Genomic DNA, 22,700 nt, shown 5'->3' with positions numbered 1-22,700 from the left:
GATCATAGTTTGCGGGTGGCCGCCGCATCGTATGTTATTAATAATTTTAAGCATATTAAGCCGCTCTTCTAACTTCTGCTTCAGGGCACGTATGTGTCCTCCAAACACAAGGAACCTACCGATTTGTAGTCCAAGGTACCTGTGACTATTAACCATCTCTATCGCTGTGTCATTAATTTTGATATTCAAAATATTATTTCCTCCGTGGAATAAGACCATTTTGGTTTTGTCCGGATTGATGTCTAGATTAAGGTCTTTAGTTTTACGTGTAAAAGCTGTTAAGTTATATTGCATTTTCTGGTTCAACATTTCCATGGATTTTGCCCTAACGATTAGGGCAAAGTCATCTGCGAACTGCACCAGGATAACATCTGCATCGTCGATTGTATGCAGATTAATCGTGTATATGTTGAACAATGATGGCGACATTACATCACCCTGCGGAAGGCCGTTACTGACTGTCCTTGACAAGGTGTTTTCCCCAACTTTCATTACTACTTTTCGGTTTTTTAGAAATGATGTTACCCATATATGATTATCTCAGATGGAAACCGCGTTTCTAGCATAATCTCTTCTAATAGATCCGTCTTAACAGTGTTGTATGCATTGGCTAAATCCAAAAATTTCACGGCTGTGATAAAACCTTCTCTCTTATTACGTTTGATTGTGTTCACTACATAGTTCACGCAGATCGACGTTGAAAATCAGCAATGTATCATTAAATAAATAATTAAATTTTAATAATGTTGTTTTTAAAGAGCATCATAATAACACATTTCAACCCTGCAGGCAGCACATTTATCGTTTCGTTTTGAATATCGTTTCTCGCGCTCTTTCCTTTTCCATCATTCTTCTCAAGCTCAACTGCCAAATCTTCTGTTGTTTTGTTCTCTTCTTTGCCATCCCAATTCATTGCATTCGCATTTTTCCCCGGACGGCCTCGAACTTGAACGGTTTTTTCGGAATGTAAATAATAACAGTGTAACGGTTGTGTGAAAAGTGAAAAATCGATACCGTAACTTACGTAAAAATAATGTCCTCGGTCGGAGTGCACGAGCTCGTGGGCAGCCTGGTGCAAGCCGTAGGCCGAGAATCAACCCGTCGCCCGTCGGATTCTACGGTAAAAAAGTGCAAATCGTTAGCATTTGGAATTCTGCTGCGAAAGCGTTCTGGTCCCGGTATTGACCTATCGAACGGGAATGATTTGGCCGAGCAGCTGATAATGGAGGAACCACTCGAGATGCTGCATTGTCATGTGTTTGAGATGCAAATGCGAGCCCGGTATCAGTTCCAAAAGCGCAGATGTGAGCGATTTCAGCGTTTGCTGGAGCAGTTGGAACAACAGCCGGAGGGTAAATTGTTGGGCGTGGAAAAGGAAACGGAAATTTTGCAATTTTTGCTGCTGCTGCGGGATTCGGTTCCCGATGGAAAGGATTGCAGTGAATCGGTAAGATAAAATTTCATTTGATAGTTCCATTAAATACCAAATGGTTCATATTTAATAGGAATTCCGTGCTGGAGACTGGATGCCATCGATGCACATGGGACCATATCCAATATTTCAGCGCGAAGACTACCTAGTGGAATCGGAAAAGCTGGACGCCTTTCTTCGGGAAAACCCCTCTAATCCTTACTGCTTTAAGAAATCGGAATCGGTTTTCTCGGAGAATGTTGCCAATATGCTGAAAATCACAAACGGTACCAAAAAGGAACGAGGTCTTCCGCCAGTGGCGAGTACCTACTTCAGTGATCCAATGGCTGAATTGCTCAGTTATCAAGGACCTTTTCGGTATAACATGATGAAGGGTGGGATTGAGGAGGACGAGCAACTACTGACAAGTTTCGAGATTATTCCGGGAGAATCGACCGAACCGGTTGTATCCGTGAGCCGAGAGCGTGAACAGGTGTTCAATTTCAATTGGGAAAACTTGGGAAATCGATTCGTCCCAGTGGAGAACAGTTTCGCTTCGGAATGTAATGCCACATTGCATCTGAAGGCGGTTGAGGCTGGTCGTTCAGGGGAAGCAATCGATGTGAAAGTGGTTAGAAATGAAGACTTTTTGGGAGACGTTAAGTTGCTACTTATTGGAATAAGCTCCAGATGCTTTCGCTACGATGATAGCAATCGCTTTCTGATGGTGGGCAATTTCACTGTCGAAGGAGTTTCCTGCCTGGCAATGAAAGCTGTCATCGATCAGTTTGTGCAGTTGGGGACCTGTTTTCGACGGTTGCAGAAAATGACCAAAAAAAATCCGTACAATCATGCCATGCTTCTGGAGGGTTTTGTTTTTAAAGCTTTCTGCGATAGTGTCGAACGGATTTTGAGCTCTTTTCGGATTGTAGCTTACAGCTACGAGGGAAGTTCGCTGCTGCAACTGCAGCGCCAGATAGAACCCATGCGAAGGCAAATCCTAGCGTTGGCCAAATTTTGTGGCATTCATCCGGAGCGTAAGTCTGAGGAAATATCGAATGAAGCATTTATGAAATTCATTTTATTGTTATTTTCAGATGAAAGCGACAAAGATTTTCCTATTGGGTCTGTTTTTCTGGACCATTTGTATAAGGAGATCATTTATATCACCTGCCCGGATGTGTCCTGTTTTCTGTTGCACATTTTGAAAAACTGCTGTTCTGCCTATTTCCTGCTGTTTCAGCAGTGGCTGTTCGGCGGTCAGCTGCACGATCCTAGCGGGGAGTTGTTCATTTATTTTGTGAATCATTACCGACCGAAAACCAAGCACCACTTCGATAAGGCGTTTCTTATACGACGTCAGGCGGTGCCCGGGTTTCTACGAGGTTATGAGGAGGATATACTGCTCTGTGGGAAGTATACCATGCTGTTGAAAGCATTTCGACCGACGGTAAGTACCTTCCATTACGTACCTATACAACTTTTCTTCCGTCGTCTCTCAATATGTTAGTTTTTCAATTTCAAGTACAATGATCGATTGTGGAAAGTTTTAATTCTCTGCTTTAATAAAAACTGCTTTGAATCCCTGTAGCAAAACAGTCATGGTTAACTATAAGATTAGGATGGCAACGGTGAGCACGAAAATGTAACCCAAACTTTTAATATGGATTCCATACAGGATTATCCTCGGTCATAGTGGCTTTGGGCACTCTAATTTGTCCGACCGCTAGGTTGTTGGGCTCGTGGGAAATGCCGTTTGTTGGAAAAGGATGGGTCAAATTTTCGCTGCAAGCCGGAGCCCATTTCACATTTGCTCCTTCTCCTATTAATACTTTCTCAGATTTTAGTAAAAGTTGTAGGGTAAAACAAGGCAAAACATTTCCTTACACGACATTTTTGTGAAAAGTTTGATCAGCGTTCGAAAATCTGCTTTTTCAACCTTCTCAACATAAATGCCTTCTTGAAAGTCTCTGGTAAAAGTAGAATTGGCATTTTGCCTGTGGTAAAAAAACCTTGAGTAAAATAGGGCAAAACAGACTACTAAAATATCTCGCATTAAAATAAAATTGTTCATATACCTTTTTCCTAACATTCTTCTTATTTTCTAACCATAGAATCTCAAATTAGAGAAAGTTTATGAATGATTCTTTCAAAACTTTTAGAAAATGAGTATGAATGGGGCAAAATGGGCTACTTACGGTCATTTCCGCGCGTTGAGACCATCACCAATCGATTTCTCGTAACTTTTTACATAAGAGGAGTCACTTTTTATCCCTGTAAAACAGCGCCAACAAAAAGTTCCGTTTCTTTTGTTGATCCTGCCCACTGCACCGTTTCAAAAAATATTAATATATATATGCCTAACCGCATTTCAAGGTCAAGTTAAGGCCAAGTCAAGTCAAGGCCGCTTAACTCTAGTACACCCAACCCTACTGAGTACACGGCGAATAATACTGCCTATATCTCAGGACTGACATGAGATAGAAGGTTGCGGTTTTCGATAAAGTTGTTTATTTATTTAAGATGCAGCTGGAAACCAACAATAAAGTTTGAGAACTGATCCACTAGATGGCGTAAATGGTGACCAAAACAAATGATTCTAGAATCTCGATACTAGAATCTTTAATATCTCTGGGCTGAGAAGAGATAGAAGGTTGCTGTCTTTGGCAAAGTTGTTTATCTGAACGAGATCAATCTGACTGCGGACAACAAAATTCGGAACTGATACGATAGATGGCGCTTATAACGAGTATATTGATTTTTTTAAATATCTCAGAGTCGTGACGAGATAGAATGTTATTGTGTTCTACGAAGTTTTTTGTTCGAACAAGACACATTTGGTAATGCATAACAAAGTTTGAAACTGTCTCATTAGGTGGCGCACGTGGCCAAATTATAATCTTATGATGATATCTCATGATCATGATACGATAGAAGGTTGCGGTTTTTGACAAAGTTGTGTGTGTAGATAAGACGAATTTGAAAATGATCGGTCAAATTCGGAACTGTCCCGCTAGATGTCGCAGTTGACAAAATCATATTTCTTTTTGCGATATTTTAGCTGTCGAATAAACGGTAAAATGGCTTATCTGGTCTGGAAGAGAACACCAAAATGTTTGCAAATAGTATTGATTCTTTTGGCGATTTTCCCAAAACAGAGTTTGTGAATCATCGACAATGTTGACAAACTGAATAATGCACATATCTCACCTAGAGATACATGACACAAAAAAAACCAATTTTTTTTATAATGACTAAAAGCTTTGTCCTGCTGGCTCGACATATACTAAAAACTTGACTTTGTATTTAGTGTATAGTGGATGGTTACTGTGTGCTATGTGAAGTGTAAGTAAGACTTTCAAATACAGCATTGACTCGCTTGTAAAAAAATCTAGTTGGGCCCTGTTCTAGCTAAAATGCAGTTGTATTTCAAAATTCTATCGTTTCAACGAATTCAGACTGTATAGGTATATGTAACGCACCGGTACGTTTTTAAGTGATATTCTTAGTTTTTTTCGAAAAGTTATGCAAGGTTTCTTTCTATGGCAAGAAGCAACAAAAAATTTCTTGAGGTTGACAGCAGATAATCAATTACCAGAAATTTTGAAAAGCACAAAAATCAAAGACATTCTAGCATACTATGGAACAGGAAATCGGTACGCAAAGATTAATTATCAATTACTAATTATCACTGGCTTTTGCACTGGTGTTATAAGAATCGAGTTTAATGTGATAAAGTTTGTGAGTGTTTGTCGGCGAACCTTTGCAGAAACCACTTTTGTCTAGGCTTATTCGTTTTAGTAGGTTTACCAACTATAAAAAACATCTTTAGGAGGGCGACAAGCGTACCCGGCTACCCAAAAGTGAACTTTAACAATTGTCATAACAATATTAAATTGATTTTGACGCAACAGGTGTCATTTTGTTAGTTCGCAAATTTATCTAGTTTCGACACACAGAACTATTTGGCCATTAAAAGACAGTGCCAGAAAATCCGGAATTACGACGAGTGTCAGCTATGAAGTAGAGAACTGGTTGGATTACAAGAATAACTATCATGATGTGGGTGTCAAAACTCTAGAAATTCATTTAAAGGACTTCTTCATATAATGCGATGAATCAGGTTGAACATTCTGGAGTAGGTAGTAATTTTTGTTTTGAATGGTCATTGCGAAACTGGCTTTCACAGGATCACAGATTCTGGTTTAGGATTCGAAATAATGCTTAGCACTAAAACCATCGATTATTCGTTTAGAATCAGTATCGATATGATCAATCAGTACTACTGTGACCATATCCTTTCGAAATGTCAAAAAGGATCAGTGAAACCAATTCTAATTTTGCCTTGTGTACCCAATTGATCAATGGTTCCACAGGAATAGATTCAATTGCCTGAAATCAACAAATTTTACGTTGTCACAAAATTTCCGTAACGTATCTTCCAAATTGACTGAGTTATAACAATTTAAAACTCAAAAGGTACTCAGTAAATTGCTGCACACATAAAGATTAAGCACCAAACAACAAAACTTGGCTAGATTATAAATTATGCCAAAAAGTCGTTATGCCAAATAACCATTATGCTAAATGGCCATTATGCCAAATGACCATTATGCCAAAAGACCGTTATGCCAAATGGATTTATGCCAAATAGCGTTATGCCAAACAGCATTATGCCAAATGTCTTTATGCCATATAGGGTAGCCCCGTTAATAATTGCAAGCATCCACGTTGCCATTAAGCCTGCCCGTCAAGTTAGCTCCGGGCTACGATGCTGGCCCAACAAGCCAGTCGTCGTATGTTCGAGTCTCGGTGCCGCTACAGAGTTAATAGGATCTTTGCACTAGCCCAGTGATTTTCCTGTACTCTAATAACCGGCAGCAAAGTCTTTCGATAAAGAAGGGTCAAGTTCTGAAGGACGTTTATACCCATGCATGGTTTTGCTTTGCTGATAAATCTAGATTTTACAGATTTTTTTATTGCATGCCAGACAAAGTTCAAAATCACTTTTTCTTGCTTTCGCGCCACCGTAAGAGCACCACAATAATAAAATTGGTGGACAAGACACAAACACGTATCACTCTTACAACATTTAAAGATAAAAACAATATTAACAAAAATTATTTTTACCTACGAGTCGACCGGTTTCAGGCATTCGGGTTGGACATCGGCATCGTCCTGATGATAGGCATAGAATGCCTGAAACCGGTCGACTCGTAGGTAAAAATAATTTTTGTTAATATTGTTTTTATCTTTAAATGTTGTAAGAGTGATACGTGTTTGTGTCTTGTCCACCAATTTTATTAAAGTTCAAAATCTTCCAGATAATTAGTAATGTCCCAGATTTTTGCAAGATTTCGGTTTCTCCGTTCTGCAAAGGAGTCATCACTTCTAATTTCAGTCAACATTTTGTATCATCGTTGAACAAAACTGGCAAGATGTTTCCCGAAAAAATTCTCCCCATCGGTCAAATTGATCGCCAGATTTTGGCTAGACATTTATTCGTGTTTACCAGATTTTCGAATAAACCTGTTAGAGACCCTGGGAAGAATAGGGACTCAAACACTCTAAAATATTTTTGCGGAATGTGATGGAAACGCAGCACGGGTTTCCAGGAATCTTTTCCTGGTGATATTTCTATATAGACGATGTAGACGACGAAATTGCTTCGTCAAAAGCATCTTGATCAGACTGTGCTCTTCATCTTGTCTTTTGATAAAAGTTGAAGTAATACGTTTCAATTGCTTCTGTCAGGAAACCATAAAAATAGCTGTTGATTGGCTGGAATTGACAACGCAATCAATGATGAAAAGGACAACGATGCGTTATCTAACGTGTTTTGACTACAGAAACCACTTTGTAGCGAACATCAGTTTCTATGTCATCAGGTTCCGCAATATTCCGAAAATAATTTGATTTTCTCATCATCTCCACCTACTATTGACTTAATTCCGAATTTTATTTACCATCATCGGAAGTATCTTGACCTACTAAACAACTTTGTCGAAAACATCAACCTTCTATCTCGTCATGGTTCGGAAATATCGCCAAATGAATTAAATTTCACCGTATACTCCCTCTAGCGGACTAGTTCCAAACTTCAGAGTTCGTTACCAAATGCGTCTTGGCTTTACAAACAACTTTGTAGTAAACAGCAACCTTCCAGCTCATTACGGTTCTAAAATATTCCTAAATGAATTTCATTTCTTCATTATTACCGCCATCTAGCGAATCAGTTCCGAATTTTGTAGTCTATCACGCGATGTGTCTTAACTAGATAAGCAACTTTGTCGCAAGTCGAAACCTTCTATCTATTCACAAACTTGAGCTATTGCCCGCCGTGTACCTGGTACACGACGCGACCGCTTGTGCAACTTTTTTTATTTCAAAAAAGTTACGTTAGTGGTCGCGCTGGTGTACTGAGTACACGCGCGCAGACACACCATTTTTACAAGCATCTTTCGACCACTTTTTTTATTTCTTTTTGCTACATTTTGGCATCATTAGAAAGAGGAACAGTAGATATTCGAATACAACCAAAACCTGGTGTGATTTGATTAAAATTCCGATGATTTTTTCGCGTTTTTCGAAAACGCGTGTACTCAGTACACCAGCGCGACCGCTCTAGGGTTAAGGCCCTAACCCAGCGAACCCAGGTTATGGAGCCGAACAAAGCCGCATTCGACTTTGCGCGACTCCATATAGCCATTAAGATGGGAGCGGGAACTATTATCCCTACCCCACGCGGGGCCGGCCGGGACGCAACTGGGCCTAGGGTCGACCAAATACCAGTCTTTGGTAACACCCTCAGTTGTGCGCAAACAGGGAGAGGGGGGCACATTGTGCCTGCGTGTGGCGTGTTGCAGTGGTGTAAAGAGGCGAGCAGTGCTCAACTCCTATAAGCCAGCTGCAGACGCCGTAGTGTCCTGTTAGAGGTAAGGACTTTTAACAAAAAAGCCGAGTCGGGAGTGGCGTGGGCACATTAGGATCGGTTCCAGAAAGATCCTAATTATGGTGTACCGGACGGGCGGGAAAAAACGTTTGGATTGGACGCTATAGGGCTGACGGCTGTGCTATTCTACTACCTTAGGTAAAGTACCTTCCCGAAACGGCGAGTAGGCTGATGGTGCAGCTGCCTTCCGTCCCATTGAAACCCTGGCTGGTCTCTAGGTACATTCAAAGCTAGGTACCGTCAAAGTGCGGTGGTGTAGGCTCAGATGATACATCCCTGACTAATGCTGATCGGATGCTGACATCCCTACCCCCACGTAGAGTAGGCGGAGTGTCCCTAGCCATGGCCTCCCTGTTTGCATAGATCACCACGGGATCGTTAAGGCGACTACACAATACGAGCGGAGATAGCGGCCTAGAGTTGGGACCCATAAGCATGGAAAAATTTCTAATTTTGACAGAGGAAACGAATGCGAATGATATCTTTGCCAAAAGTAGTAAGTTGGCGAGATCACCAACGGCAAAGACAGGTAGCCCCCCGTTACTGGGGGCGCAACCCAAAAAGGAAAGCCCGCCGAAATCGAGTGCACAGCCCAAACAGGGAAGCCCCCAAAAACGGGGGCGATACCGAAGAAAAAGTTGACTCCGCCAAAGTCTAACATCCCAGTTAGAAGGTCGGTGGCCATCGCTGCTAGCTTGGCCAAGAAGACGGGCGACAGCGGTAGGAAAAAGTTAACTGAGGACGTGGTGCACCCTCTGGAGGCGGTAGTTGGGCTTCCTTCAGCCAGTAGCAAGCTAGAGGAAGCCAAAAGGTTGGTGGACGAGTTGTACTCGTTCATCAACTCACGGTCCAATGTCCACCTCGACATTAAAAAGCTGCCGGTGAGCCTCCGCTCTACCGTCATAGCTGTCGAGGTGGAGAGACATGAGCTTCTGCAGCGATGCGAGATCGCCGAAGCTCAGACCATAGCCGTTAAGGCTGTGGTCATGCCTAGTCATGTGCGTACGCCGCTTGCCAAGCGTAAAGCGGCTACGCCTGACCATGGACTAACGCTGGTGACCAAGAGGCAGCGGGCTTCGGACCGCGCCTCTACCAGCGAACACGTGGAGGCGGTCCCGGATGGTGCTGCCGGGACTGGGGACGACGACTGGCGGGTGGTTAGGCGTAAACCGCCTAAGCCGAAACCGAGCGAGGCCGCGGCTGCAAAGCCAAAGCCAAGGCGGGTCCATGAGGGCGTAGTGAAACTTAGTAGTAGTGAAACTGACAGGTAAACTGTCGTACGCTGATCGCTGACTTACTGCGCAAGGTTACGGCGAACCCCAAATTGCAGGAGCTTAGGGCCAACGTGGTGAAGACCCGCCGAACCCAGGCCGGGGATATGCTCTTCAAGCTCAAAAAGGACCCAACGGTCCAGAGCTCGAACTACAGCGAACTGGTTGAGCAGTCCCTGGTCGAAGCGGACCAGGTCAAAGCGCTGTCGCAGCGTATTCTCGTCGAGTGTAAGAACCTCGACGAGATTACGACGGCAGTTGACCTGAAGGATGCTCGGCGGAATCAGCTTAATGTTGATGTGGCTGCTGCAGACATCCGGTTGCGGAAGGCATACCGCGATATGCAATCCGCGACTATAAACGTGCCAGAGACCATCGCCAAGAAAATGTTGACGCCTGGCAAAATTAAGGTAGGCTGATCAGTCTGTACAATTGCGTCTAAACGGCGCGGCGTTTTGAACGCTGTTTCAGGTGCATGGGCTTCGGCCATCGGGCGGGCAAGTTTAAGGCCCCCGATCGGTCTAAGCTGTGCAGGCGGTGCGGCGAAGACGGGCACTTCGCCAGGGGATGTAGCAATCCCCCCAGGTGCTTGCTCTGCACAACGGATAATGGTGTAGGTTATACAGCTTCCCGCAACACGATCCAGTTTGGTGGCCTCCGACCCCGTACGGTCAATCGAATGATGTCCTCATTCCGGTCACGAATGAGGAACTCATCGTAACTGCCAGGGGTTTAAAAACGCAGAAAGCGCCCGGTCCTGACGGGATTCCGAATGAGGCACTCAAAGTGGCGATCCAAGCATATCCCGATATGTTTAGAGAGATGCTTCAGAACTGCCTAGAGGTATGCAAATTTTCAGACAAAGTCCAAAGATTGGTACTGCTGCCGAAGCCAGGGAAACCACCTGCAACGATCCCCCGTCGTACAGGCCAATTTGCCTATTGCACACGTTAGGCAAATTGCTAGAGCGGGTAATCCTAAACAGTGGTGCATTATCTCCAAACGAAGTGTGAAGTACCTGAGTGTTATGGCAGACAACAGGCTGAATTTCACCAGCCATGTGGATTATGCTTATGGTAAAGCGTCATCAGCGGTTACTGCGCTGTTCAAGATCATGCCGAACGGCTATGGTCCTAGCAGCAGTAAGAGACGCCTGATGGCCAGCGTTTCCATGACGGTGCTACGGTATAGTGCACCGGCATGGGCCCCGGCTTTAGATAGTAAGCGCAATCAGGCATGTCTGAGCAAGCTTGAACGGATGATAACGGAGTTGCAACGGCTAGACCGTTTGCAACGACAAGGCCTGACATAGCTTAGCTAGGGTCAGTACCGGACTGAGTGGGCAGCCCAGGCCCTAGGTGAAGGGTAGTGGCGGAATGAAGTGACAAGTTCTGGGAGGGGTTCAGGAAATGGGCAGCAGCAGATTTTTTAGTAGGTAGGCGCATGTTGGCACCTTGCGAATCCTATTCGGCACCTTGAAGGTGCTGTCTATGAGAATTTTCTCCCTGCACAAACAATATAAAAAAAGATTCCACAGTATCACGTGCATTCAGCAATACTTCTGGTGTTCCACAAGGCCGTAACCTGGGGCCTTTGCTATTCGCCTTGTACTTCGACGGATTGCTATTCTGCTCGATTTCAGTTGCGCGAACTGGGAGTGCGTCGTAAATACTTCAGATAGAGCAATGCTTAGTTCAGCAATCTTATGGATAATAATCGACTCTTTAAATGCCCCATACATAACATTTTTGTTTTGCTTGGCTGACGTGTTATAGCTAAAAAGCAAAATAGGTGCACTGCGTGCAGGACAGTCCTGCACACCACATAGGTATGGTGATAATCACCTAGTAGGGACAAACATTGTAAATACGAGCGAGATACGAAGCAGGAAAACGAACACGACTCACAAGAGAAATAACGATAACGAGTGACGCCACACATCAGGTATCAGGAACCTGAGAAGATATCAGAGAGATTGTTTCCGTGGGCTCCGGGGATCGGCTAATTACTTCTCAGAAGAGCAAGAAAGGTATGAGAACAGAAAAGTTAAGAAAATGCTCGGAAAACGTAGAAAACAAAAAAAAATGTGTTGAAAAATTATAAACAGTATTTCTTTGATCGCATTCCCAGTTGCTAGCAGATAAACCCGGTTTACCCTTGCACAACTAAACAAGGAATGATTTAAATAAACAAAAGGAATTGAATTCTGGGTTTGAACTGGGAAAACGAGCTTGCCAGGCCAAACCGATCTGAATTCCCGGCAGACGACTCGTCATCTGGCGCATAAATCAGGTCTTTAGTTTAAGAGGTCTAGCCAGAACCCCCTAACAAGTGGAAATCGTTTCTTTTCAGGAAATTAGGTGGCCAATGTGGTATGAGAAGAAAATAAATTTCCTCACTTGTATTTTAATTACAAAACCTGACCGTTAGGATCGGTTCGATAGCAATTGAAAGGGTTTGAAGCGAGAATCGACGGAGAATTTGCCACAGATTAAAAGCGATACGACTAAGTTCAGTATAACAATACTTAGCAACCAGTTACCGGACTGGCTAAGCCGTACTTTGAAACGTAAAAAAGGGGGGCTTTAACTCGTCCGCCGTATACGTACTTTTCAGAGGTTGCGCATCCAACTAGCATTCGTATATAAGGCTCAAAGTGATTCAAAAACGACAGACGCAAAGAACACAATGAAAAATTATCGTCAACATATCTTTTGTTTTGCGCATAAAAACTGCTTATGGAATCCCAGAAATCAATGATTCGGGTGTGAACCGCACACAGCCTAGAAGTCAAAAAGTGGAAAACTTCGTAAATCGCTACAAAAGTACATCGTTTTTTTTTTTCAGATAATAGAAAATATTTTTATTATTATTGGTCTTTATTATTCGTAACTTAAGACAGTGTCTTGTAATGTCACATCGTGTAAAAGGTAGAATGAGTGTCACGTAAACTATTAAAAAAAAATTCTACTGTACGTTTTTTAACATTAATCATAAAGCTCATTGATTGAAGTGCTCAATACATTTCCTCTTAAATGCGGTATGAGATATTTCCAAAGTTAAGTCATTTGGCAAACAGTTCCAATAGGATACACCTCTGACGAAAAAGGTATCACTGTATTTTGAGGTGTTATGGCGACGTAGAACGAATTTGCAGCATCGAGTACTCCTGAAAGGCTGAAGTTTGTTGAGTAAATAGCCTGGTTCCTTGTTATCAATTAGCTTGTGTAAAAATAAACAGCATCTCATACGCCCATAGTTTTCGAAAGGACATCCAATTAACAGTTTATGTAAGTGGGACACACTAGAGAGTCGACTGAGGCCAAAAACAAAACGAGCGCACATATTTAAAGCTACTCTCAATTTAGATAAAATTGACGCAGATGCCTCCGAGAGTAGAAAGTCACAAGCAACAAAGTACGGAAGGATTAAGCTTTTAAAAAGTTTCAATTTTATAATGGAGCTGCAATTCATAGCGGTTTTATGCAGGGATCGTAAAGCAGCATGTATTTTGCCACATTGTTTAAATAGGTATTTATCCCATTCCAAATTACTCTGGATGGTAAATCCAAGACTATTAGCACTATCGACAAAATTAATTTTTACATCGTTAAGTTTCAATATAGGTTTTTGACTAATATGACACGTATTCCTAGTAAGGGGCCATCCATATACCACGTGGACAGCTTAGAGGGGGGTGGGGGGTGTAAAAATGTCCACGCTTGTCCACGGAATGGGGGGAGGGGGTATGGAAAATGTCCACGTGGACAAGTTTTTTTTCCTACAAAAAATAGAAATTAAAAACATTGACCATTGATCAGTGGTTGTTTTTGAGCTTAACGGGAAATTAGCATTAGCTTAGCTTTTCGTCGGAGAGTCCAATTTCGGATGCAGTTTTTGGGCCCAAAAGCGGGATTCTGTTTATACTGCATTCTACTTGCGAATCTGAACACAGCGAATTAATTTTCATGAACAGAATTTTTGTTTCAAACAAAAAAACTTCTTTTGAAATTGGCAGAGTCGACGAGGACTAATTATACCTTAAATAAAATTTTATCTTCTGAGGCATATGTTGACCTAAATACATGAACCGAGCATTACGAGAGCACATATCTGACATAAATCTTGTTGAAAAGATTAAGCCTGCGTTAGTACACTTAGATGTTGACTGCCTAGCCTGGATGAATTCACGAATATTGTATCGCTTGCACCAAATGTGGATGGCATTTTGCCTCAACATCAAATGCAGCTCACCACAAAAAAGGTATCCATGGGCAACGTATTTCCAAAAGGATTCGCCTTCAGAAAATTTAACGAATCACATCGTCTCGGAAAGATCTTGTGTTGTGTTGAAGTAGACGGTCAAGCTGAAGTGCTCTGGTTAGACAAAGACCCAGTAGCACACTTTAGGTCCATTTAGTTGAAGCAACCGAATTAAGACTGAAATTAGTCATATTTCGGCTACCACAACAACTTTGTAACAACCGTGCTAGTAGGGGATGCTCTGGACAAAGAAGAATCGTCAAGCGAAAGTTAAGCTGAAACGGACTTTCTTGTAGTCGATAATAATAATTTGCAGTAGAACATGAATTAAGATCCAAACACCTTACATACGGATTTTAAGACGTTGAGGAAAATTGACGGAAAAACCATGGAAAAACTCAAATTTCCGCAACGACTAAAAATTGGTATGCGTTGTGTCGGTGACTTTAGACTGGAGCTTCCTTTCACGTAAGCTTTTTCAATAAATATTGCATAAATGAAGTTGAAAACCAAACTGTAAAAATGTCCACGTGGACAAACAGGGGAAGGGGGTGGGGGTTGAGCAAATGTCCACGCTTGTCCACGGAGGGGGACGGGGGGGTTGAAAATTGGTATTTTTCTGTCCACGTGGTATCTGGATGGCCCCTAATGAATAAAGCGTTAGTTTTGGATATATTCAGAGATAGTCTGTTGGTAGCGCACCACTCTTTAACCCTGGTAAGGTCGAAGTTTACTTTAGCCGCCACGTCGCAAGAAGACATGCACTCACAACTGAAGTATAGCTGCACATCATCAGCAAAAAGGTGTTCATCGTTCATCGTCCGAACTAAAATTTACAATAATGTTTACGAAGCTATCGCGCATGTATTTGTGTAGGACGGCATGACAAATGTAATTCTGCAAAATTTCTGCAGGTTATGCAAGTTTTCCCGGCTGTAGAATAACGACAATGCGTTGCGTGAGTTATTTTCATTTTATGAGTGACGGAAATTAAAACGATTAGTCGACATTTTCTACTTCGTCGCACGAAAAAATGTAGGAAATTTAGCTGCTAGGAATTCTTTAATGAAAAAAAGCATTCAAATAGATCTTAGCTCACTTTGATTGACCGCGTATGATAGTCATGAAACTAAATTATTAGGGAATAACTAGTTTTGCATTATGTGTCATAAAAATCGCTGATATTTTTAATAATCTGTGTTGGATAGGACGGAAATAGGCAATTACGACGAAGCAGTAACATACCCTACATTTTATCCTAGTAGTGCGGACCTTTTCGCTGAGTATCTGTTCTCTGTGGTACGACTATTTTTGACGTGGTTTGTTGTATATTGTATATTGCATATTGTGTATATTGTGTATATTGTGTATATTGTGTATATTGTGTATATTGTGTATATTGCGTATATTGTGTATACTGTGTATATTGTGTATATTGTGTATATTGTGTATATTGTGTATATTGGGTATATCGGGTAAATTGGGTATATTGTGTATATTGTGTATATTGGGTATATCGGGTATATTGGGTATATTGAGTATATTGGGTATATTGGGTATGTTGAGTATATTGGGTATATTGGGTATATGGGTATATGGGTATATTGGGTATATTGTATATTGTATATTGTATATTGCATATTGTGTATTGTGTATTGTGTATTGTGTATTGTGTATTGTGTATTGTGTATTGTGTATTGTATATTGTGTATTGTGTATTGTGTATTGTGTATTGTTTATTGTGTATTGTGTATTGTGTGTTGTGTATTGTGTATTGTGTATTGTGTATTGTGTATTGTGTATTGTGTATTGTTTATTGTGTATTGTGTATTGTGTGTTGTGTATTGTGTATTGTGTATTGTAAATTGTATATTGTATATTGTATATTGTATATTGTGTATATTGTGTATATTGTGTATATTATGTATATTGTGTATATTGCGTATATTGTGTATATTATGTATATTGTGTATATTGTGTATATTGTGTATATTGCGTATATTGCGTGTATTGTGTATATTGTGTATATTGCGTATATTGTGTATATTGTGTATATTGTGTATAATGTGTATATTGCGTATATTGTGTATATTGGGTATATTGGGTATATTGTGTATATTGTATATACTGTGTATATTGGGTATATTGGGTATATTGGGTATATTGAGTATATTGGGTATATTGGGTATGTTGAGTATATTGGGTATATTGGGTATATTGGGTATATTGGGTATATTGGGTATATTGGGTATATGGGTATATTGGGTATATTGTATATTGTATATTGTGTATTGTATATTGTATATTGTGTATTGTATATTGTATATTGTATACTAGCTGACCCGACAAACTTCGTATTGCCACAAATTAACCTGTGTTGTACATAAATCATGAATCTCGGATGATCTTTGTCACTATCTCGAGTTTTGCAAGCCCCCCAGTGGGCGGCGCTTCCGACGGCGGGTCACCGGCAACACTCGCGACCGGCTCGTCCTGAATGATCTAGTGTTACTATAGATAGTTTTTGTGGTCTTGTTATTGATTAATGTTTTATGGAAGAGTCTCGAATTTCTCGAGTTGGATTAGTTTTTGAGGTTCGCAAAAATTTCTGTTTTATTTGTATGAGAGTCCATATCCCCCTACCACAGGGGTGAGAGGTCTCTAACTATCATAAAATAAATTCAAGACTCAAAAATCTCCTACATGCTTAATTTGGTTCCATTTGCTTGATTAGTACTCAAATTATAAGGAAATTTGTATTTCATTTGTATGGGAGCCCACCCTCTTAAAAGGGAAAGGGGTCGTAATACACCACAGAAAAAAAATTCTGCCATCTAAAACTCTCACATGCCAAATTTGGTTCCATTTGCTTGATTAGTTCTAAAGTTATGAGCAAATTTGTATTTCGTTTGAATGGGAGCCCCCCCCCTCCTAAAAAGGTAAGAAGTCCTAATTTATAATGGGAAAAATGGTTGCCTCCAAAAACACCCACATGCCAAATATGGTTCCATTTGCTTGATTAGTTCTCGAATTATGAGGAAATTTGTATTTCATTTGTGTAGAAGCCCCCCCTCTTGAAGTGTGGAAGGATCCTAATTCACCGTAGAAAATATTTTTGCCTCCAAAAACCTCCACATGCCGAATTTGGTTCTATTTGCTTGATTAGTTCTCGAGTTATGGGGAAATTTGTATTTCATTTGTATTGGAGCCCCCCCTCCTAATGTGGGAAGAGGTCCTAATTCACCATAGAAAATTTTCTTGCTCTCGAAAACCTTCACATGCCAAATTTGGTTGCATTTGCTTGATTAGTTCTCGAGTTATGAGGAAATTTGTATTTCATTTGTACAGGAGCCCCCCCCCTCTTAGAGTGGGGAGGGGTCCTAATTCACCGTAGAAAATTTTCCTGCCCTCGAAAACCTTCACATGCCAAATTTGGTTCCATTTGCTTGATTAGTTCTCGAGTTATGAGGAAATTTGTATGGAAGCCCCCCCTCTTAAAGGGGAGAGGAGTTATAATTCCTCTTATAAAGAGGGGAGGGGTCTCAATTCACCATAGAATAAATTCTTGTCACCAAAAAAACACCCACATGCCAAATGTTGTTCTATTTGCTTGATTAATTCTCGAGTTATGAGGAAATTTGTATTTCATTTGTACAGGAGCCCCCCCTCTCTTAGAGTGGGGAGGGGTCCTAATTCACCGTAGAAAATTTTCCTGCCCTCGAAAACCTTCACATGCCAAATTTGGTTCCATTTACTTGATTAGTTCTCGAGTTATGAGGAAATTTGTATTGCATTTGTACAGGAGCCCCTCCTCTTAAAGTGGGGAGGGGTCCTAATTCACCATAGAAAATTTTCTTGCTCTCGAAAACCTTCACATGCCAAATTTGGTTGCATTTGCTTGATTAGTTCTCGAGTTATGAGGAAATTTGTATGGAATCCCCCCCTCTTAAAGGGGAGAGGAGTTATAATTCCTCTTATAAAGAGGGGAGGGGTCTCAATTCACCATAGAATAAATTCTTGTCACCAAAAAAAAAACACCCACATGCCAAATGTTGTTCTATTTGCTTGATTAGTTCTCGAGTTATGAGGAAATTTGTATTTCATTTGTACAGGAGCCCCCCCCCTCTTAGAGTGGGGAGGGGTCCTAATTCACCGTAGAAAATTTTCCTGCCCTCGAAAACCTTCACATGCCAAATTTGGTTCCATTTGCTTGATTAGTTCTCGAGTTATGAGGAAATTTGTATGGAAGCCCCCCCTCTTAAAGGGGAGAGGAGTTATAATTCCTCTTATAAAGAGGGGAGGGGTCTCAATTCACCATAGAATAAATTCTTGTCACCAAAAAAACACCCACATGCCAAATGTTGTTTTATTTGCTTGATTAATTCTCGAGTTATGAGGAAATTTGTATTTCATTTGTACAGGAGCCCCCCCTCTCTTAGAGTGGGGAGGGGTCCTAATTCACCGTAGAAAATTTTCCTGCCCTCGAAAACCTTCACATGCCAAATTTGGTTCCATTTGCTTGATTAGTTCTCGAGTTATGAGGAAATTTGTATGGAAACCCCCCCTCTTAAAGGGGAGAGGAGTTACAATTCCCCTTATAAAGAGGGAGGGGTCTCAATTTACCATAGAATAAGTTCTTGTCACCGAAAACACCCACATGCCAAATGTTGTTCTATTTGCTTGATTAGTTCTCGAGTTATGCAGAAATTTGTGTTTCATTTGTATGGGAGCCCCCCCTCTTAGTAGGGGGAGGGGTCTCTAACCATCACTAAAACCTTTCCTGGCCCCAAAAACCTCTACATGCAAATTTTCACGCCGATTGGTTCAGTAGTTTTTGATTCTATAAGGAACACAGGACAGACAGACAGACAGACAGACAGACAGACAGACAGACAGACAGAAATCCTTCTTTATAGGTATAGATTGTATATTGTATATTGTATATTGCATATTGTATATTGTGTATTGTGTATTGTGTATTGTATATTGTATATTGTGTATTGTGTATTGTGTATTGTGTAAATAACTTCCTGGTCCGTATATTACTTTTGATCATAAGTTTCAGCATTAATTTTAAGAATAGTTTTGGGTTACAAGACACGGAAGTAAAGTTAATTTTCTACTTTGGGAACTTTTTTCAACAATGGGGGCGAACCAACTACCGGTTGAAAGCTCATCTAACATCTGCTTTTATTTTCTTCGCAGCATCCCATCTTCTCGCTGAAAATCCCAAAACTGGAGGTCTGCCTCTCGTACGGTTCGGTCGAGCAGTTGAAAACCCGCTGGCTGCAGTACGTTACGAAGGCGAGGGAAATCTGCGGACCGGCCGTTTCCGTTCAGCAGCTGTACGAAGAGAAGGAACAAGCCCGGGAACAGTTCCTGCGTCAGGTGGAGGAAAATTTCCGCCGCTGTATGGCTCAGTGGCGGCTGGATCAGGACGCGGAAGCGGAGCAACTGCGCCGCCGAAAGGAACGCCAGCGGGAAGAGCTGCTCGATCAGCTGAATGAGATACGGGAGAATAAGCTAGCGGCTCGCCGGCAGGATTTGGAGCTGGAGCTGCGGGTGCAGCAGGAAGCGTTAGGGATCGAGAATCGACGGTTGCTGGCAGAGAATTTGGAAAGGGAAAAGACGATTGAAGGGTACAGGGAGTTGAACCAGATGATGGATGAGAAACAAAAGCGAGCGGAGGGAGAGGTTGTACGATTGAAACTTGAAGCGGCTGGTGGGGATAGTGATTTTGAATCTTGTGTGGGAGGGAGTACGACGGAAGATGAGGGTTCTTCGATTTATGAGGATGCTCAGAAGAGTCCTCTTAGTGATCGTCCGGCAGAGTTGTCCAATGAGGAGGACGAAGAGGATAAAACGATTGTGGAAAGTGATGCGGTTAACTGCAACGATGTTGTTAGTGAATTGGAGAAAAACAGGCAAAAGGTTCTGGGGTCAAATTTGGGTAACTATTTGAATGAAGATCACGAGAATGCTAATGTGGAAGCGATCAAGGAAACTGCTTCGGCTGGAATAAGGCAACTGACTGAAGCACAGCGCAACAAGATGAAGGTACTTTCACAGGAGTTTGGTCTCACCGGCAAAACAGATCTGAATAGTAATCAGGTGGAAGACCGTGATCAAAATCGTTATAAAATATTAATCAGTGATTACACGGCTGGGCGGGATGAAGGAACATTGGAGGTCGTTGTCAAACCGGGAACACGCGAGTTGACTGAGTTACAGAAAAACCGTGCGAAGATTATGAGCCAAGAGTATAACGTTATCGTGGACGATCACGATCGTGGCTCGAAACGGGATCGGAAACCGGATATGTATTTGAATTTGGATTCGGATCGTGCTAGGAACCGTCGGCGGATTCTGGAAAGTGAATATGATATCACAACGGGGATGCAGAACTTCGTAGATACTCCGATGTCGGTAGACAGTGACACGATCAGTGAGGATATACAACTGCCGGTTATTGCGATCAATGGAGTTCCCCAGGACATCAACGCTAATCCACTTGAAGCGAGCGAAACAAATGGAAAGTTAAAACTAGACACGGCTGCCGCTCAGGAGAAGTTTAATGAAAGTCGGTTCGGGATTCCGGATACAGCGTTGCTAGAACAGGAAACTCCGGAAAGTGCTCTCAATACGGCAGGTCGGCATGCTAAAGATGGTTTTGAGTTTCCAGAAGTTAGAAAAAGCTGTTCAATGTTGGATATTGATTCTGGTGAAAATGACGAGGAAGATGAAATCTACAGAGAGTTTATGGAGGCCCTTCAAAAGCGTGATTTGAACCTATGCGCGTTAGCTAGTTTAAACAATGAGGTCGGTAATCTGTCAGAACTGCGTCAGTTGGACAGCGAGTTACGGAGTGTCGATGTTCTCACGGTAACCCGCTTCCTGCAGAGTTCCCTCGTAATACCTTTGAAAGCTCATATGCAAATCGTGAATAGTGAAATCATGAAAATGTGTTTAAACGATCTGGATATTTTAGGTCATTTTGAGAGCCTGCGCAACTACTTTTTCCTGATGGATGGAGAGTTCTCCTGTTACATTTGTGACAACCTATTCCTGCTACTCGAGGAAGTCCACAGCCCAGACGAGCTGCTGAACTACCAAACGCTGCATACAATCTTGGATTCCGCTCTCTGTTCCAGCGCAGCTGGTGCCGACAAAAATGCCGACCGCCTGTCCTTCAACGTCGAACAAATCCCTGACCGATTCGATCTCTCCCAGCCGAATGCAATCAGCATGCTTAACCTCAGCTATCGCGTGGAATGGCCTCTGAATCTCATCCTAAATCCGGAAACAATCGAACAATACACCAACGTGTTCCGATATTTGGTCAAAGTACGCCGAGTTAGTTTCGTTCTCGGCAAATCATTCCAACTGCTAAAGGAAACTCACAAAAAATTCGGCAAACGAGTCCTCAGCTCGCCTCAGTACAGCCGGGTCCAGTTGATCTCGCACAAACTGTCCCACCTGGTTAACGCCCTCAAAAACTACATCACCAGCAGTGCCCTGCAAGCATCGTGGGAAGCATTTCGCAAAGATCTCGAAACCGCTGAATCTATGGAGGACCTCTACCGGAAGCACAAAAGTTACGTCAAACGAATCCTGTTTCTGTGTTTGCTAAAGAAAGAAAGCGTCGAATTTTACAACCACATGGAGGACATCTTTCGGGTGGTCTTACGCTTTTACAAGCACCTAAAGTCGAAAGATTGGCGCCCGCAGGACAAAGCGAGCCCCACCTCACCGCTCGTACACCCGAAGTACGCGCAAATGCTCACCGACGAAAGTGATTTCGAACAGCTAATTAAGTACACAATCTATCTGGGCAACAAGATGTACGATCGTGGCTATCAGAAGGAGATTTATGAGTTTATTAATGTTATCAACATTAACGGTTACTACAGCAGCGCAGCTGCGCCTGCCGGGGGTAGTGGCAGGGAGGCGTCGTAAGCCAAGCCGCACCACTTCCCGAACGAGCGACCAGTTCCTTTATAATCTAGATCTTGTTGTGCGGAGCTTCCTGTGCCGATTGTGTTTGGAGTAGGCCCTATCTTCCTGATTGCTGTTATTTTATACTCTCGTTTGGAAAATTACAGCTCTTGTTGAGTAGCTCTCTGTTTGTGATAAGATAGGGCGCTGCCAATTCCAATCGGTTTGGTCGAATCGGATGAATAATGATAATGTTAGGTATATACTTTTTATAGCTGCTATTGAGCCTTCTTATTTGACCACCCGGTTTTTTTTGCTAATGTGGACTGTCGAAGATATATCTCGCTAACTAGTTAGACTCAATTTACCCACCGTGCGCCACACGCTGATGGGAGCTAATCAAATGCATTCGAACTATCCGAAATGTCTCTCCGGTAAGGAGCTGCATGATTGTTGTTATTATATAATCGTGTAAATGTGAGTTACATTGGCTTTTGCTTGTTAGAAATGGAAGAGAAATTTCCCTTTAAAAATTCACTTTTATATTTATACGGCTATTCATACGTTTGTAATATATCCGCAAACTGTTTCATTTGCCCATTAGCCTGGGTTATTAATGCTTTCATATCCCGAGGATTCCAATTTTGTAGCAAAGGAGACTGCTTTACCGAGTTATAGGTATCCCGAGGATTTCATCTGTTGAATTTTCATACAAGAATCCTGGTTCTATAAGCAGGGCATTCTGTACGAAATTTCCTGTTAGAAAACCTGTTCAACCGGTGCTGGGAGTTTGGCTACTTCCCTTCAATGTGGAAATTAGCTAAAGTTATTCCAGTGCTGAAACCGGGGAAAGATCCTGCAGTTTCCA

At 41.9% G+C, this 22,700-nt stretch overlaps 1 protein-coding gene across 1 annotated transcript; it reads left to right on the top strand.

Moving 5' to 3' along the window:
* The first annotated feature begins 972 nt into the window (after window positions 1–972).
* LOC128733956 (gamma-tubulin complex component 6) lies at window positions 973–22,269 on the top strand. Its single transcript, XM_053827868.1, has 4 exons — window positions 973–1,447; window positions 1,506–2,448; window positions 2,509–2,861; window positions 19,103–22,269. The coding sequence occupies exons 1-4, from the start codon at window positions 1,034–1,036 to the stop codon at window positions 21,851–21,853; spliced, it is 4,461 nt and encodes a 1,486-aa protein (XP_053683843.1). The 5' UTR covers window positions 973–1,033; the 3' UTR covers window positions 21,854–22,269.
* Window positions 22,270–22,700: the final 431 nt, after the last annotated feature.

Source organism: Sabethes cyaneus, chromosome 2, assembly GCF_943734655.1.
Source record: "Sabethes cyaneus chromosome 2, idSabCyanKW18_F2, whole genome shotgun sequence".
In the NCBI taxonomy this organism is placed as follows: domain Eukaryota; kingdom Metazoa; phylum Arthropoda; class Insecta; order Diptera; family Culicidae; genus Sabethes; species Sabethes cyaneus.
This window is presented reverse-complemented; position numbering and strand designations above follow the sequence as displayed.